The following is a 17,917-nucleotide window of genomic DNA, read 5'->3' on the forward strand; positions in this document are numbered from 1 at the left end:
CTTTAGTAAGGGAAAATGCTTTGGTTTTGGTTTTTATACCAAGCATAATGTATAATTATGATATTTTGGAAATTATAAGAATATATGTGAACACATATCAATCAAAACATTGCTAAATCTGGTTGAATTTTAAGAGCCAGCTCTTATTGTTGAGCTGAACCAAAATGTCACTAAATTCCCATCACTAGGATCAAAGGCACTGATGTTAGCCTGAACTGTGTTAGCTTCCACATAATGGGAACATACAATTCAGTGAATGCACCTGTTGTGAATTGGGCTTTCAAAGTAACAAAAAACCTCACAAAATAATGTGCTTTAGTACAGTGCTGGGTTACTACTCTAAGCCTGCTATTAACCACCACTTCAGCTAATGCAGATAAACATGTTTAATCAACACTTGTTGTGTTCTTGGTTTTGAAAAAGGACTAAAGAAGACACAACCCTGCCAACTCTTTGTACGTGTATCACTCTTACTACAGTAGCATGCACATCACTTCAACATCTGGTTACAGTTACTAAGCTACGGTTGGGCTATTGATAATTATCTGTCACATACAGTAAAGCTGATTGTGTAAAATGTTTCGCTTTGACAATATCTATCAGTCATATCAGTGAAGCAAATTTGAATAACATCTGTGAACATTAATCAAAGGATGGAGAGTGAAAGAAACATATTTTGCAAGTTAAAAATGTTTTATGCAAATTATTTTGTGAATTATATTGTTTTGTATTGTTTGGTTGATCTATAATATGTTTAATGGCTGTTTGTTCATGGTTCTGTTTCTGCAATAAGCCAGTCTGAACTTTGCCTCTCTGCTGTCGCGTGCTGGGAAGTTCACATTGCAGGAAACTGCAGCCATTTTCACTAGCTGTGTGGCCCCAATGACTTTATTACACGTGCAGTGGCACTTGGCGTCTTGTGCTTTGTTATAGCAATCACCACACACACAAAGACACACAGACAGCCAGACACACATCCAGCCAAACAGATGCTCCTGCCTCTGTTTGCACGTGGGGAGGATTCACATATGTTCCTGTTCTCATGGACTGCTGAAACGTGATGCTGTTTTTCTTGCCTTGTCATTCACAGGAACAATTGTTCTGCTAAGGCCACTCACAACAATAAGCCTCCAGTTCTGTAAACCCAATGCATTTCGGATGTGCTGCCCACACAAAATTATAGGATATATGGAAGGTCTGACTTAGATTCTCAGGAGGAAAATAATACATTTGTTCAGTTTTCCTTGAAAAGCCCACTGAGACACATACTGTACATAAACTTAACTTGTCTGGCTAGTTTGTAAAGGTATCATCTGGAACAAAGCTTGTCTTCAAATATGCAAGCATCTTCAGTCACTTAATATAATTTCAGACCCCCTGACTTTGAAAACACAAAACCAGTAGGATCAGAGCGTCCACTAACTGCTGTCATCACACCATGTCCTGACTTTCTATGATTTCAAGGGGTGGCAAGTCTACACCTAGCACATGGAAAGTTGTGTTTGTCCAATCAGTCACTAGTTCATAGCAGCAGGAGCAAGATCATGCCACAAAGATAAGGATGGAAGGCGGCTTGTCACGCAGTTAGATGACAGAAATGTAATGACAGCAATGGAACAAGCACACACACACACACACACACACACACACACACACACACACACACAAAATCTGTGATGGGGTTAAAAAGATTGTACCCTTATGTAACATTCATGAGGATGGCAGGAGTCTGGCGATATGATACGTAGCACGATTAAATAAAATTCTGTTTTACAGAAAGCAGGAAGGCTGAAACCATACTAAGTGACGTGTTCTGTCTGTCTGTCTGTCTGTCTATTGATTTCCTCCACTCCGTTTCAGCACAAAGCAGCATCCACACACACACACGCCTAACCTTATCATTTCTCTATTTCACAGCACAAATGCCCACTTGCTTAGCTGCGGAGCTAACAGTAATCCAGGGGGCATCTAGGCTATTTGATTGGATTTCAACACTATCAAAAATATATGATTGTTGATGATATGATAAACCTATGATACCCTTGTATTTTTCATTTATATCTTTCACTATTGACCAAAGTCTTTCACTTTACTTTATTTCCTGCATTATAATTATGTTTTATGCACCAATATGCCCAATTTCCTAAAGGAAAAGAAATCAGGCTCCAGCTGACCATTCAAAATATAATACAATATAATGCAGGAAGGGCTCTCAGACATTCTGTATCCCCCTCAAATATTTATTCTCTATAGATCAATTTTTCACATTTAATGTGACCTATTCATGTCAATGATTAATAATTTATTTTTACATTTTAATACCTCATATCTGTTTCAGCAAGATTTCTGCTCATTCAAAACATACTTGTGTTTTGGAATGATGGTTAGGAATCAAGTAGATCTCAGCTATGTTATTAAAGCTGATTGAAAACAAGAATACAACACATTTTGGTTCAATGATAAGATAATCAGTGTTGTTCACTTCACCGTTCAGTGGGTGGGATATATCAGGCTGCAAGTGAACATTTTGTCCTCAGGTTGATGTGTTAGAAGCAGGAAAAATGGGCGGGTTTTGATTTGAGCGACTTTGACAGTGTATTAGAGAATTAGACTTTGTTAAAGTAGCAGTGTGTAGGATTTAGTGGCATCTAGTGGTAAGGTTGCAGATTGCAACCATTTGAATACAACTCAGCCTTCCAAGCGCGTACGAACAACAATGGTGGACGTGTTTGGTTTGTCCGTTCTGGGCTAAATATGGTGGTTCAACATGGCAATTATACTACATTCTGCCAGTAGACCCTCGTAAATGTTATACATCAGACCTTTAAATACACACATGCAAATCATGACAGAGTTAAAATCAACCTTAAAAGTCCCATTTTGAGGAAATCTGCCTGTTCCTGTGATTTTTAAAGTTGGTGAACTCAGTACTCTATGTTAACAAAGTGAAACAAAGCGTCACTCTGTCAGCCTTTTGTTAAAACTGGAAACTAAAACTTCACATAGCCTGTTAGATCAATAGTCAAAGGTAAGGGAATTTCCGTTGAAAAAACTGCTAGACTGATTTTACTGGAAATAAGTTGTATCTGCCACTATACCCAAAACATAGTGCTGTGTGTCACATTTTAAATATCTAAAATCTAAAAATCTGCTGCTTTCTGCTGGGGGAGGGACTGTGGAGAGCTACATGAACTGCATGTCACGACTTTCTTTTCCACTTTCAAGCTCTCAGGACACATGTTGACCCTGTCACCCTTGTAGTTATCCATTTTCAGGTATGTTGTTGGTTTTAAACAGAGTTAACTTAGCTGTAACTTGCTAATATGACTGTTAAGGGAAAGTTATTGCTCAGTTTTGTGGGTCGTGTGTGTGAATTCACTTGTACTTGTAATCTATTTTGCACTGTCATCTGTATAATATGTTTCATGCACTTTTGTTAGTTTTGTGAGAGTTTACCGTGTTTAAGTTACTCCGTGCTGATAAATGAGAGTTATAGGTACTTTACTGTATATATTTCCTCATTTGTGACATAATTCTTGTGATCATTTATCCCCAATTTTCAAGGCCTAACACAACTTTCCTCAAAGGGAACTTTTGAACTTTATTACTCCAACTTCTCTTCTCAGCTTAGCCTATACTGTTTTAAAATATGTTCTTTCTGTTTTTGCGCAGTTGACAGTTCCAGACATGCTACGACGAAGAGCTCCGACCAAATTCTGCACCCTGCTTCTGCTGGTCATTTTATTTGGTCAAATCCACAGCCAAAAGCAATACAAAGTACATCACACATATGTATATACATTGTGTATAGATGAAGACATCGTTTCCACAGTGTTACATAATTGTTTTATAGACAAGAAAACACAGTGACAGTGATTAAAAACAAGAACAAAGTAGGTATGCAGTGGAGAACAATGTTCCTTTCTGGTTCAGTGTCATGCTTCCTGGTGTCCACTAGAGGGCAGACAGGGTATGGCGTTAGGTTCAATGGAAGTTTAATGTTACAACACAAAGGTAGCCTGCCTGATATAAAAGGAAACAATGCCACTGGCCCTGCAGGTTTGTCATGAGAGGAGAGTAAAAAACATGGAGTCCTTAAACTGACAAAATAAGTTTATGAGAGTAGTCAAAAATATAGCTGCTAAAATACTTCTGCTACATTTACAAGTACATATAGAATGATGCTGCAGCAATATGCAGTCCAGTATGTGGATGGTTAACATGCACTGGCTGGTGAAGAATTTATGATGAAATATAGTTTCAGTTTTTTCACCATCTGAAAGTTAAAAAAAAGTTATTATAGAAAGCATAGATCTGAAAAGACTGATAAACCAGTACGGAGGAAGATACCATTCACTCATCAATGACGAGAGAGCAAGCAGAACCCAGGTCACAGAGCTTCTAGAGAAGATAGAGAACATGGTGAGGTCCAATGGAGGAAGCCACTACACCAATGACATGTACCTGGAAGCCCAGAGGAAACTTGAGGAGGAGAGGAAAAAGAGGGAGGAGGAGGAGGAAGAGCAAAGAAAGAAGGATTGGTCTGAAATGGTGATGAGGTTAGGTGATTTGGTTAAGTTATATCAAAACAACCCCGAAGTTGTCTATCTAATAAAAGAAGCAGTCACTGAAGGGGCAAAAAACTTGAAAGAATTCATTAAACATGTGTTTATACTAGTTTTGGGTAGTTTGGAAAACAAGTAAATTTAATGGCTAAGCCTGAGATTAACTCTATTAAGATGCCTGTTAACCTGAAATAGAAATATCAGTGTGCATGCTTTATTTGTTATTGTTATTTACAGGTTTTCTCTATGTGATTGTGTGGGCTAAAGAAATTGAAATAAAGGCTAAAGTTCAGTTTACTTCTTGTGGCCTACATTGCTTAATTAATTAATTTTTTGTTTTTAAATGTTGTATCTTCAATGGCTTTTTGTATGGTCACCGTTTATTCATAGGAAAGGCAGACTAGGCTGTAATTCCAAAGTAAAAAATACGTAGATACACAATCCTGATTATAAACAAAATCATATTTTACAAGTAAGAGTGGACCTCAGTCAGGACACCAAATATCAACAGTATTAGTTTTAAAACAAAAAATATACATGAGTATTAGTGAGGCCAGATATTTCAAAAGGTTATCTAGTGTTTTTTGTGTGTAAGTTGAAACTTAAAATGTTTGGATGATGTTAGAGTTAAGGTTTGTTGGAGTCCCCACTTTGTAAGTCAGTCATTTAAAGTTCAATTTTCATGACGCTGGCACTGTTTATCCCGTTCAGTTTTTAATATCAGTAACATTCATTCATCATTTCCAAATCTGCTTGTTTCCAGTCCTACCTCTAGCCACCACTATGCACATTCACATTACCGTCATCAATGAATAAAGATTCATATTGATGATCCTGTAATGATTTGGGAGGTCTGTGTTGTTAGCGGTGGGCTACATATGCATCACAATATTTCTTAAGAGGAAAAGAAAATAAGATTTTTACAAATAGATTCAACCAAGGCCCTTTTCCTTGGGCTCATAGAGATTTGAAGTACATTATGACAGGCAGAGCACTGGTCTAGTCAAAGTTAGGGAGGGATGTTGTCTGAAATACTCCAAGATCAATGTATAGGAAACAAATGAGTTAGTAGTAGCGGGCTGTACATGGCTATGATCCTGTATGTTGAGAAGCTGACATTGAGGTTGTCAAGGGGGCTCAACCCCTTCAGTCACTTTCACTGACCACGAACAAATTTCAGTTTCCAGGACTGCTTGCTGTCAGTGCACACAGTTTTGTAACCTGAACCGATGCCATCCCTCCTGCCACCAGTAGATGGCTCCCTCCTCCTTTAGCCTGCTCTGTGTGTGCATTTCAGCATCCCTGTTATTTGAAAAGTGGGTGTGTTATGATTTTTGTGACATATAATAGTCTCTCCACCTGCCAACATATCATACAGCTGAGGAGACTCGTACAGGTAGGCTAGATTAAGTATAATACACCTATTGTTTTATATTTTTTATTATATTTCCTGTGACTAAATTGTTTAATTACGTAACCACTTACGTTACCATATATTTTGTAATTTATTTATTAGAAACATGTATTTGCCACCTGTTTAAATAGATTTTCCCTTTTTTCTTCTTTTGTCCGTAAAGTTTTTGACAGATTTTACTGCTTCAGGGATGTTGCGAGGAAAAGCTTGGATCCAAGTTTGCACCCTGCTTGTGCTGGTCACATTTTGCAGTCACACTGCTCATTGCCAAGCTCAACACAAAGGTAGGCTACACTGTATGTTAAAGGAAGGAATGTCACCGGCACTGCAGGTGTGTCGTAAGAGGAGAGTAGGAAATACGGAGCCCTTAAACTGACAAAATATAGGCTAAAAAAGATTGTATTCAGTCAAAAATAATTGAATATATCTATAAATATATTATATAATATGATCTATTGAGAAAATAAAAAATAATAATTTACAGTACTAGTTTACTCTTCCATCTTCCGCAGGCTCATTTTACTTTTTATTATTTGTGGCTTGCTATATTGCTTTATTTAAAGCGCTCGTGGCTGAACAGTTTCAACTACCAACAGCTACTAGTGATGGGTCGGTCGCGAACGATCCAGCTCTAAGAGCCGGCTCTTTGAAGTGAACGACGGGAGCCGGCTCCTGATTGGGAGCCAGATCCGGATTTTTTTCCCAGATTTTCCCGTTTTTTCCTGTTAAAGCCGCGTGATTGGTCAAGATGTGTGGCGGCATCTGTGTATCTACACTGAGCAGGAGGGGGAGGGAGGGGTTACAGACACACAGGGCACAGTGAGCACGTGAACAGGTGGGAGGGAGACGTGAGAGCGAGAGACCTTGGCGCTACATAGACAGAGACTACACACTGGAAAGGGTGAGGAAAATGAGAAACCTAGTAAAGTTTGGACACATTTTAATGTGATAGTTCAAAGGCAGAGTGTACACTGTGCAAAGTTAAACATTTCATATCAAGCATCTTTTTGTCTAATTAAGAATTAAATTAAGTCTTTGTTCTTGTGTTTTATAATTTTTTTTGTAGCACTGTTCCATGTTGAGTGTATTAATAAATCCATATAAATACTAAACATTTGATATAATGCATGTATTTACATTAGATATTCATTTTACACATAATTTGGTAATAAATTAATTTAAGCAAAAAAAAATACGAGGAGCCACTTGGGAGCCGAAGGAGCCGGCTCTTTTTAGTGAGCCGAGCCAAAGGAGCCGGTTCTCTAAAAAGAGCCGGAATTCCCATCACTAACAGCTACCAACCTGGCATGTTAATAATCCGTGTAGCCTGCTGGACACTGCATGCTGTTGTAGCATCACTTCATAAACTCTTGTAGATAAAGCCTTTTAGTAGGTGAGCTAACACTAACAAAGTTTTCTAACGCTACTTAGTTCACAGACATGGCTTATCCTCATAGCACTATACCTTCAAGTAGGCCTACATTTCTTGTCTTCATCAAAGCGTTTGTTTTTTACTCATTCTTGCAATGTGTATGAGTAATGTCTCTTTTCTCATAATGTCAAACAACCAAAACTAAAAATCTCTATGGATTCTGCAGCAATATGCAGTCCAGGTGAAGTTTTTATATAAAAGATAGCTTCAGCTTAGTTAGCTGAAAAGGCTGGTGCTCTGTGTGTTTGCGTTGTTCAGTTAAAATATGCACCTGATGACTTTGAATGGGAATACACAGAGTTGGATACAACCACACATTCAGTATGTTTTAAATCAAAGCAGTCAAGTGAGATTTTTATTGATAATTCTTGATGAGCGAATGCAAATATATTTACACATAAGAAACCACACCACATGAAATTTACTATTTTATTTGTGACACCAATGTTTAAATAATTTCCCACAGATTCAACACATCTGAAAGACCTGAGACTCATTCTGGTTGGAAAAACTGGAACAGGAAAGAGTGCTTCTGGAAACACCATCCTGGGACATGAAAATGCCTTTAAAGAGGAAATGTCACCTGAGTCTGTCACTAGAAGCTATCACAGAGAAGAAGTAAAGGATGGTGGGAGGAACATTGTTGTCATCGACAGCCCAGGGCTGTTTGACACAAACCAATCACCAGAAGAACTGAAAGGAAACATTGAGAAGTGTATTTACAAGTCAGTTCCTGGACCCCATGCTTTTCTGTTAGTGATCAGTCTGAAGGCAAGATTCACAGACGAGGAGAAAGCAGCTGTGAAGTGGATTCAGGATAATTTTGGCTCATCTTCTTCCATGTATACCATAGTCCTGTTTACACATGCTGACTTGCTAAAAGGTAAATCTGTGGAAGACTATGTGGCAGAGAGCATCGATCTACAAAGACTGATAAACCAGTGTGGAGGAAGATACCATTCACTCATCAATGACAAGAGGGCAAGCAGAACCCAGGTCACAGAGCTTCTAGAGAAGATAGAGAACATGGTGAAGTCCAATGGAGGAAGCCACTACACCAATGAGATGTACCTGGAAGCCCAGAAGAAACTTGAGGAGGAGAGGAAAAAGAGGGAGGAGGAGGAAGAGCGAAGAAAGAAGGAAGAGGAGGAGAGGATCAGAGAAGAGGAGAATAAGCTTTCCTGGTGTAAAATGAAAGCTATTGGTTCCGTCGCATTAGTTGGCATAGGAGGGATTACCAGCTCACCTGTTCTAATGGCGGCAGGTGTAGCAGTTGGACTCATTGGTTTAGATTGCACATCATATATATGACCTGTGACAAAAAGAAAATAGGGAATAGGCAATATATGATGCAAATGCAAAGCCTGAAATAGCCTCTACAAAGATGCCCATTAACTAAATCTTGAATAGAAAATATCGGTGTGCGTGCTTTGTTTTGTTATTGGGAATGAGGAATGTGCTATATACAGTTTTACTATATATGTCTGTGTGGGCTTCAAATGTCAATAAAGTCTGAAGATCAGTTTTCTTGTCATTCATTGGTAATTTAATTTTTCTACTTTTTAAAAGTATATTTATGATTGTTTTTTGTATGTTTAGCATCTATTTTTTAAACGTGACTAGTCTGTTATGTCACAGAAAGAAATGTGTAGATACATAATCATATTTGAAACAAATACATATTAATATTAGTTAAGGCTGATAGGTCAACCTGTTTCAAAAGGTTATATGTTGCTTGTATGTTGGAACTGTACAGATATGTTTAAAATATTTAACACACAACATCAATAGAAGGATGTGATGTCTTCCAGAGGTTTCTTGTTTCCTTCCTATTAAACAACCAGGCCTCATTAAGATAACCTGAAGTTTATCAGTTATAGAGCTTGAATGCTGCTCTTGTGATTCTAAAACATACCAGACATGCCCACGAAAATCTGCTCAGCATATTCAGAGAACTGTGGACAGCCTCTGTGGGGATGCACATTGTCAGATGTAAACTAAAGACAATACAAGGAAATAGGAAGCCCCCTGTGTGCATAAGCCAGGCTTCCAGAAGTTTCCCAGAAAACTAACACGAAAGTGTCAAGCCACAGAGCTTGTCTATGTTCACTTCTCAGGCCTGGAACAGTACATTTGGCCACCTGGGAGCTGGAAAAGGTAGATCTGAAGTAATGGCTGAAGGTAAGACAATCTATCTGACTTAAGGCTAAAAAAACTAACCAAAAAAAAACTGTGATCACTGGAAGATGTAACACTTACTGTGACACTGTTAAAGATCACCAGAGGGAAAAAGAAAAAAAATGTAGACCTTGATAATGAAGTCAGTGACTAATAGTCTTTTTTCCTGTTGGTCTCAATGGTATAATTTCATATTACAGCAATACCACTGCGAGAAAAGAAGAAAACTCTACCTCGGTCTGATGGGTGTGGTCTGAATAACTTTGACGGTATGCTCATTCATTGTCTCTCTCATGAAATCTCTCAGTATGGTTAGACATACATATATCTGTATATCACTTTCTATTAAGGGACACTGTATGAAGGCTTTATAAGTTAAACTAATGGCTTTATTAATGTGAATACGTAGTTTATTCATGTTTTTCACATCAACTTTTGGGTTGCCAGGTAGTGAAAAATCCCTTTGTCTCCTATTTTTCTTCTCTGGTATCACTAGCTCTTTTTACAGTAGCTGCTTTCAGCACATTTTGAAAATGAATGACTATTACATTATTAATGACTTCCTAATATCTGTATCAGACTTAACTGCTTATTAGTCACTTAATGACTTATGAGTTCTTGCACCTTTTAATCCCTTATGAAGAGCATTCATCCACTTACTATCTTGTTTGCAAAAGAGTAGCAGGGCAACTGGAGCCTGAATTTTATAAGCAGTTTATTACATTTACAACCACAGACTGTTTATGGTCGGGGAAAACCTCTTTTATTAACGTGACACTGATAACTCCAGTCCTCTTAAAGTTAAAGTTATTTTTACATTCAGTATTTTTCTATGTATCCTTGAGATCTATAATATGTGTTAAATATATTCAATTTCTATAAATAATAAAAAAAAGAAAAACACTTGCAAAGCAGGTTTTATAACATTTAAAATTGTGCAGTATTATAAGAATTGGATACCAGATTGCTGAAAGGTCCCCAGTTATTTGAATGAAAATCACTCACCCAGCACTTTTGAAATTGTTTTGGCTCACTACACATGCGCATTATAGTGCTTCTCCTGCTGGCCCCGCCTGTGTGGTCCTGCTCGGCCCATAGACTTACATTAGGATGATGTCATAAACTAAAAATACTGTATCTAGGATTTGGGAACGTTTTACTTCCATGGTTTAAAAATGCAAAATAATGAGAGTACTAATCACTATTACTTGTTGTTTGAGGTGTCCTGTAGTATTTTTACCTTACAGAGATTGTTATGTTTCCACTTACATAGAGACATTAACACTGACAACCAACAAAGAAGAACTCAGGAGGATGTGAGAGTCAAAGAAATGGGATTTATTTACAATATTTAAGTGAAAAGGTAAACAACGAATGTAGGTTTGAACAATGTGGGGGGAAGAGGGACCTGTGGGGTTTTGCCAAATAAAACAAACAAAGTACAATCATAAAGGGCCTAGCTCAACCCTATCTGTGTGAAAAGAAAAAAAGGAAAAAAAGCCTGACTGTCTTGCCTACAAAAAGCATCTAAAAATAATAAAAGTACAACAGTGGCAACAACCCATGACCTGATGTGACAACAATTTCTTTCTACGTGTGTAGATGTAGAGGGTACCCCAGTCTTACCTCAGTCCCTAATCCCCACCACAAACCTTCCTACCCAACAAAGCAAAGTCAGAGCGAGAGCAAAACAAGAGAGAGGCTTTTCAAAGGTCACTCCGTCTCTGATTGGCCGGAGTGTGAGCCAATCCACGGCTCTTTTCACAGGCTGGCAGCCAATCTTCCAATCTTCAACCTCTCACCTGCAGGACTGGGGAAGAGAGAGAGAAAGAGACACACACACACACACACACACACACACACACACACACACACACACACACACACACACAAATCCATACATGTAACAGAGATAGTTAAGAATATAAGGCTATATAAAGTTATACTAGAGCGATATATACAAAATGTTCATACAACCCAATGCAACCCAAGTAGTGCCCATAAATCAAAACTGCAGATTAATGTGGGAAAAAACACTCAAATGATTCACTTTTGTCTTGTGCTCAACATTAATTCTGCATCTGCCGTTCCAGCTCTGGATTTGACTGGAGGGTTGAGGATAGTCCTGGTGGGCAAGACTGGATCAGGAAAGAGTGCTACAGGAAACACCATCCTTGGGAGACCTGCCTTCAAAGAGGACCCGAGCCCTATGTCGGTGACCAAACACTGCGAAACACAGAGCGGAGAAGTGGATGGGACTTTGGTCCAGGTGATTGACACTCCAGGTCTGTTTGATACAGGCATCTTAGAGGAAGAATTAAAATCCAGAATAGAGGAGTGTGTTAAGATGTCAGTGCCAGGCCCTCACGCTTTCCTACTGGTGATCAGGCTCGGAGTAAGGTTCACCGAGGAGGAAAGAAACGCTGTGAAGTGGATCCAGGACAACTTTGGAGATGATGCCTCCATGTACACTATCATGCTGTTTACATGTAAAGATCAGGCCAAAGCTGACAATGCTCTGAAGGAGTGCAAGGAGCTGCGGAGACTCTCGATTACATTTGGACGCAGATACCATGCTTTCAACAACAATGACCCAGATGACGAAGTACAGGTCAAAGAGCTGATCACCATGATAAAGGAAATGGTACAGGATAACGGGGGGAAGCACTACACCAACGAGATGTATGAGAAAGCCCAGAAGAAGCTGAGAGAGGAGGAGGAGCAGAGGAAACAAGAGGAGGAAGAGAAGAAAGAGGAGGAGAAGAAAATGTGGGATGCTGAGAGGGAGAAGAAAGAGAAAGAGAGAAAAAAGGAGAAAAAGGTTACTAGAAAGAATATATGCGTGGCTTCGGCTGCTGCCGTTGTGTTGGTGTTTGCTGGGATGGTTATAGCAGTGGGAGCACAACTAACAGTGGCTTTGGCTCTAGGAGCTCCTGTGCTCATCCTGGGGGTGTTATGTGGTATAGCTGCCCTTTGTATATGGAAGGGCATGAGATGCAAAGCCAAAACAAGTGTTCCAGTATAAGTAGTGAGAAGGACATGCTGATCCATCTGCAGTATTAGTACTGCACACATTACTATTTACTGTTTAGAACTAATCAATGATGTTGTTTGGGCCTTTTCGGCATTCTGCTTCCAAATGAGTTTTGACACAACTTTCTGCAAAAACAAAAGTATGTGAATTTTATTGTAAACAAGCGGTGTGAAATGCAATACTTGTTTTCTCTCTATTTGTTTTCTGTTCACTCATTTATTGTATGGAGCTTAAATATGAAACCCACATCAGGAGTTATACTTGAACAGATGTTTTCTGGTTTATGAGAAACAGTTTCAATTGTAATAAATAATGTTCAAACTTACTGACATATTGTGCTGATAGATCTCATCTTGTGTAAATAAATGTTTGCACAACCTATACTTTTAAACCTTATGTGATAATGGCTCAAATAAAATATCCATGCAGATTAATTACCGTTCTTTATTTAAACTATGATGTGCTGTTGCTCTCGCTTTATTATTAGTAACATTACGAGTTCATTTCCCTTAAGGAAATGAGAGACAATGGTAGACGTCAACCGACTGCTTAAGTGAGGAAACAGAGCAACCAATCACTATGCTCCACCACGCATGACCAAGAAAGGCCTTAGAATGGTGGGATGTAGGTTGGACAGCCATATATTGATCAAAGTAAAAGTATTTTAGCTTTTGGTAACACTTTAATTTACAGTCTGCTAATTACCAGACATTTACTAGGAAACTGTGGTAACAAAATATAGTTATTAGAAAAGTACCAAAAGAACAGAATAATAAGTACAAAGTTATTACTTAGTAAGTACATGGAGATATACCAAGAAACTATTTAGTACCCATAAAAAAATTACTAATAAGTACTAATTAATTAGCAAGGAAGTACATGGAATGTATCAGGAAAGTAGAAGATAAAAATATCCTTATTAAGAAAGTACCCAAATAAATGGTTAGTAAGTAGCCTACTTATTTATTATGCAGTATACACACTGTACATAATTACCCACTAGGAAATAGTAGGGTACAACAAGCTTCTTTGAATACATTGATGAGTTCCAGTTACTTCCTTTATATACCATATACTACCAATCCTATCCTGTTGTGCTCTGATGAGGTGTCATTGGTGCTTATGCAATGTTTTCAGAAATCAATCATATCAAAGTTTTTGTGTACAAACATATAGGACTGTAAAATAAATCCATTTGCATGTTCTTAAATACCAAGTTCTTTATTAACAAGTATAGTCTACCTTAAAATGGTTGAGTTGATAAACTCAAAGTAAAAGTTCTATCCAAGTACTAAATTATTTACTTTTTCAAAGCAATAATTGTATTCATAATCATACAGCGATGACTTGGTATTTGTGTTTTACATTAGTTAACTTTAAATTAAAACCTGCATCACCCTGAGCTGTTGCATTGATGTTTTAAATAATAATGTAATTTACAGGTTATACACTCACACAATTAGTGCCTCTGAAGTCAGGGCCAGAGTGGGACTCAGCTGCTGCTGCTTACAGACTACAACAGACAGGAAAGTCTACTCTCACTTTCACACTTACATCGTGCAACACACCATTTCGCATTTAATAAAGGACTTATTTGTGTCGTATATGTTATATGCCATAATGCCACACAATTCCTTGACACTAAACTTAATATAATCTTATATAAAGTATTATATTCATACTTGTTGTGCTTGGACGTTGTAATAAGAAAGCCTAATATATTCATTTATTATACATTCATTATTATGCATTGTATAAGTTTGACATTGTTTTCTTGCTGAGAGTTAGATGAGAGGATCAATGTCACTTTTATGTCTGTTTGTTAAATTTGAAGCTACAGCTAGCAGCCAGTTAGCTTAACTTAGCTTAGCACAAAGACTGGAAACTGGTCCAAACAGCTGGCCTGAAACAAGGTCGGCCAACCAGCAACTCTAAAGCTGACAAACATTTAAGTATAAAAAGGGCAATGTGTGGTGTTTATGTGTCTGATGAGTCTTGGCTCAGCTGACTCCTGAAGTCTTGTCATCACTGTGAGGTTGCCAGGCAACCAGAGGAGACTGATTGTTCTTATACCATGGGTTTTCATGGATCAAATAAACAAGATGAGTTTTAGCTTGCGGACATGAGAGTATTATTGATCACTCACCTAACTCTAGCAAGCACCACAGCAGTAAACATGCCTACATTTTCAATTATGTTTAGTTTAAAAATTTAGTTGTTTTTTTTAACTCTTAAATTATGTAAAATATGATCTGTAATGTAGGTAGTGATTATATCTTTAAATAAACCAGCTATTTTGCCTTTGTAAAATTACCTAACAGTATTCATTTTCTGCAGGTAAAGACAATAAATAAACCTACCTCCGGTATGGCTCAACAGCTTCAATGTTCACTCTTCCTCCAGCTTTGTTTCAGTCTCCATTATCTCCTGAGGGAAATATCGATCTGCTTTTGTGTTTAGATAAGATCCACAGTGGTTCTCTCAGTACCAGCTCACTCTAATGAAGCCACCCTGACTGAACTCAATTGTGTTGAATCGTGAAAGCTTTTGTGGGAATTTTTGCTTCTATTACTGGGATTTTCACATAATAGATTTTGACAGAACATCAAACACAGGTTTTCGTTACAATTAATTATTTAATTCTCACAAATCAAACAGAAGTTTTTACAATGGTGTTCTTTAAGCAAAATCCTCAATATCAATTCAGGATAAAAGTGTACATTGACATTTAAAATATTTATTATACAAGGTTAATTTATTGTTCAAAGCAGTGAAACTCCGACTGTGTATGAATGTACATTAATGAAATGAAGAAATTAAATAATATTTTGACAACAAAAGTCAAACATGAATTTGCATTCATCTATGAAAAAGCAATAAATTAAATGACTTCACAAGTTTGCTTAAAGGTCCAGGTGTGACATTCAGGAGGATCTTTTAGCATAAATGGAATATGACATAAATTGGTATGTTTTCATTAGTGTATAATCACCTGAAAATAAGAATTGTTGTGTTTTCGTTACCTTAGAATGAGCGTTTTGCGGCTACCATAGTTTATCCTACATGCTGCAGGCTGAGCTATATTTAAATGGTTCTGCATCTGCACAGCTAGTTGCCACTGAATCCTACCCACTGGTCCTATAAAGGATCATGACTTGACAGATTTAGGTGTCTCTTTTAGGTTTCATCCACCACCCAATGGCTTTAGTAATCCCTGCACCTGTGAGCATTAAAAGTGACCCCAAGGATGCAGCTGCTCCACCAACTACAGGGGTGTTAACTACAGCTGCAACTACTGCTCCCATAAACAACTGATCAGCTGCTTTGCTCATAGTGTCTGCACGCTTTTCCCACTGTTTATCCAAATTCATCTTTCTCTGGGCCTCTTCGTATATGCCACTGGTATAATGCTGACCATTTAACTGCACTATCTTGTCTATCTTTTCAAACAGATCAGCCACCTGAGTGTGGTTTTCCATGCGTGTGTTGTCAAGCACAAAGTACCCAGCTGTATAGCTATGGATGAGCTCTCTCAGTTCAGGACTTTTGTGTAAATAACTCTCAATCGACTTCTCCATGAGCTGATCTCCTCTAGTGAAAAGCACCAGCGTGTACTTTGAGGCTTCCTCACCAAAGCTGTCTGTGATCCACTTGACGGCATTCTTCTCCTCCTCTGTGAAGCGAATATCCAGTCTGATCATCAGCAGGAAGATATGGGGTCCTGGGACAGACAGCATGATACATTTCTCTATTTCTCTTTTCAGCTGGTCTTTTTCAATCGAGGTGTCAAAGATCCCAGGGGTGTCGATGACACTCACAGTTCTTTCATCATAATGGCGGGTTGCTTTTTTACATGTCTCAGTCACAGAGGACAGAGACATGCCTGTGACAAAAAGCTTTTCGTCCCAGGATGGTGTTCCCTGTTGCACTCTTTCCTGATCCAGTCTTCCCGAGCAGGACAATCCTCAGGTTGTGGATAACCGGAGGGATGGAGTCTGTGGACAAGAAGACAGGGGAACAGTTAAGGTGAATTATTGGGTTTTGGGTCATCTCACATAAGGAATGTAAAAAGCCTTCATATACACACAAGTAAAGACACACCTTCAATTGTGCTTAATCCCATCTTGATGTAGAGAAAGAAATACCATGAAACACTGGTCAAACCTGACTTTCCTCCAGATCACAGAACTTGCTGTGCTGTACTTGTGTATGCTTAGTCCTCCCTCCCTCTCTCTCTCCACTCTCTCTCTCTCCACCCACCTCAGTGGTTTCCTGAGAAATGAAACTCTGTCCCTTTCTCTCTTTCCACCACAGCGCTGTTCATGGAAAATGAATCTAGAGCAGAAAGCTGTTGCCAAGGAATTTCAAAACATTAGGAAAATAGTTTAGATGAAGACTTCTCTCATACTAGAGCAGGTGACACCCTAATCTCAGTTTTGGCGTACACTCTTAAGGGAGACTTGACATTATAACTCATTTGCACTTATCGTAGACAGAAACCAGAAATCTAGTCAACAATTTGAGTTGACTAACTTCCATTGATATGTCCCATGTATTGACAATCAACGTTCAAGGTTAATTATTACTGGCATTACACAATGCAGGGTCATAGTCACCTCGGTAGATGACTGCGAATGATGTTCTGAGCTGTTATGATCAGCTGCTGCAGAGCCTTTTGTTCCTGGGCCCTATGTAGTTTGTGAGTCATGCCCATCAGGAATCCTCCTCTGTAAAAGAAAAGAACATGGCAGGGGAATATTTCCTTCTTAAAACTGCATTTTGGCCACTTACAGGACAAGGGAAACACGCTGATATCAATGACATGTTATTACCTTATAAACAGTCAGGAAACAGTTTTCCAACTTTGACTATTTGCTGTTTGAAACTCGGTTGATAATTCCCTGTGGGTTCATCACATTAGCAAATCCTTTCACATACAAGTGGTCATATAATTAATTGTTAGTATGAAAATATTGATTCTTATAATCAGGTTTCAGTAGAATGCCCACTGTACTTGTCCAGTGGCAAATGACAGTCCATTATAACAACTAGTGGATAAACACAGTGGAGCATTTATCTGTTAAGGAGCCAGATAGTTCATCTAACTAATGAAGGCATTTTGGCAGCTATGACCACACTTTACATTATGATGACAGCGAGTACCATTATGTTCAGAAAACCTTGTTATCTTTCATGCAAAACAGCCCTAGTTAAGTATTATAATCATACTTGTAATGCTGCAGGATTGTTGTTATAAGACATCATAGTATATTCATTTAGTAAGCATGCATTAT

At 38.2% G+C, this 17,917-nt stretch overlaps 2 protein-coding genes, 1 long non-coding RNA gene and 1 pseudogene across 4 annotated transcripts; 2 read left to right on the forward strand and 2 right to left on the reverse strand.

The window, feature by feature from the left end:
- The first annotated feature begins 5,882 nt into the window (after positions 1 to 5,882).
- LOC127354405 (GTPase IMAP family member 7) lies at positions 5,883 to 8,933 on the forward strand. 2 transcript variants are annotated; one of them, XM_051384289.1, is made up of 3 exons: positions 5,883 to 5,961; positions 6,143 to 6,263; positions 7,878 to 8,933. In XM_051384289.1, exons 1-3 carry the CDS (start codon positions 5,893 to 5,895, stop codon positions 8,720 to 8,722), a joined length of 1,035 nt encoding a protein of 344 aa, XP_051240249.1. In that variant the 5' UTR covers positions 5,883 to 5,892; the 3' UTR covers positions 8,723 to 8,933. The 2 variants fall into 2 exon arrangements, with proteins under 2 accessions (XP_051240249.1, XP_051240250.1); XM_051384290.1 differs by lacking the exon at positions 5,883 to 5,961 and having other exon boundaries at positions 6,104 to 6,263.
- A 63-nt stretch (positions 8,934 to 8,996) lies between these two features.
- On the forward strand, positions 8,997 to 13,057 carry LOC127354404 (GTPase IMAP family member 7-like). The gene is made up of 3 exons (XM_051384288.1): positions 8,997 to 9,592; positions 9,790 to 9,858; positions 11,683 to 13,057. The coding sequence occupies exons 1-3, from the start codon at positions 9,514 to 9,516 to the stop codon at positions 12,612 to 12,614; spliced, it is 1,080 nt and encodes a 359-aa protein (XP_051240248.1). The 5' UTR covers positions 8,997 to 9,513; the 3' UTR covers positions 12,615 to 13,057.
- On the reverse strand, positions 10,907 to 11,745 carry LOC127354418 (uncharacterized). The gene is made up of 2 exons (XR_007881547.1): positions 11,640 to 11,745; positions 10,907 to 11,399 (listed from the first exon to the last, which is right to left on the reverse strand). It is a non-coding gene; the product is annotated as an uncharacterized LOC127354418 (long non-coding RNA).
- A 2,182-nt stretch (positions 13,058 to 15,239) lies between the features above and the next one.
- LOC127355066 (GTPase IMAP family member 4-like) lies at positions 15,240 to 16,746 on the reverse strand (annotated as a pseudogene).
- Positions 16,747 to 17,917: the final 1,171 nt, after the last annotated feature.

This window comes from Dicentrarchus labrax, unplaced genomic scaffold (assembly GCF_905237075.1).
Source record: "Dicentrarchus labrax unplaced genomic scaffold, dlabrax2021, whole genome shotgun sequence".
NCBI classification, from domain to species: Eukaryota; Metazoa; Chordata; class Actinopteri; family Moronidae; genus Dicentrarchus; species Dicentrarchus labrax.

Bases quoted from the DNA above. Each gene is read 5' to 3' on its own strand.
- LOC127354405 (XM_051384289.1), top strand. From the start codon at position 5,893: ATGATTTTTGTGACATATAATAGTCTCTCCACCTGCCAACATATCATA. The intron at 5,962-6,142 runs GTAGGCTAGATT...TTGTCCGTAAAG, and splicing joins AGCTGAGGAGACTCGTACAG to TTTTTGACAGATTTTACTGC. The intron at 6,264-7,877 runs GTAGGCTACACT...AATTTCCCACAG, and splicing joins TTGCCAAGCTCAACACAAAG to ATTCAACACATCTGAAAGAC.
- LOC127354404 (XM_051384288.1), top strand. From the start codon at position 9,514: ATGTTCACTTCTCAGGCCTGGAACAGTACATTTGGCCACCTGGGAGCT. The intron at 9,593-9,789 runs GTAAGACAATCT...TTCATATTACAG, and splicing joins ATCTGAAGTAATGGCTGAAG to CAATACCACTGCGAGAAAAG. The intron at 9,859-11,682 runs GTATGCTCATTC...CTGCCGTTCCAG, and splicing joins TGGTCTGAATAACTTTGACG to CTCTGGATTTGACTGGAGGG.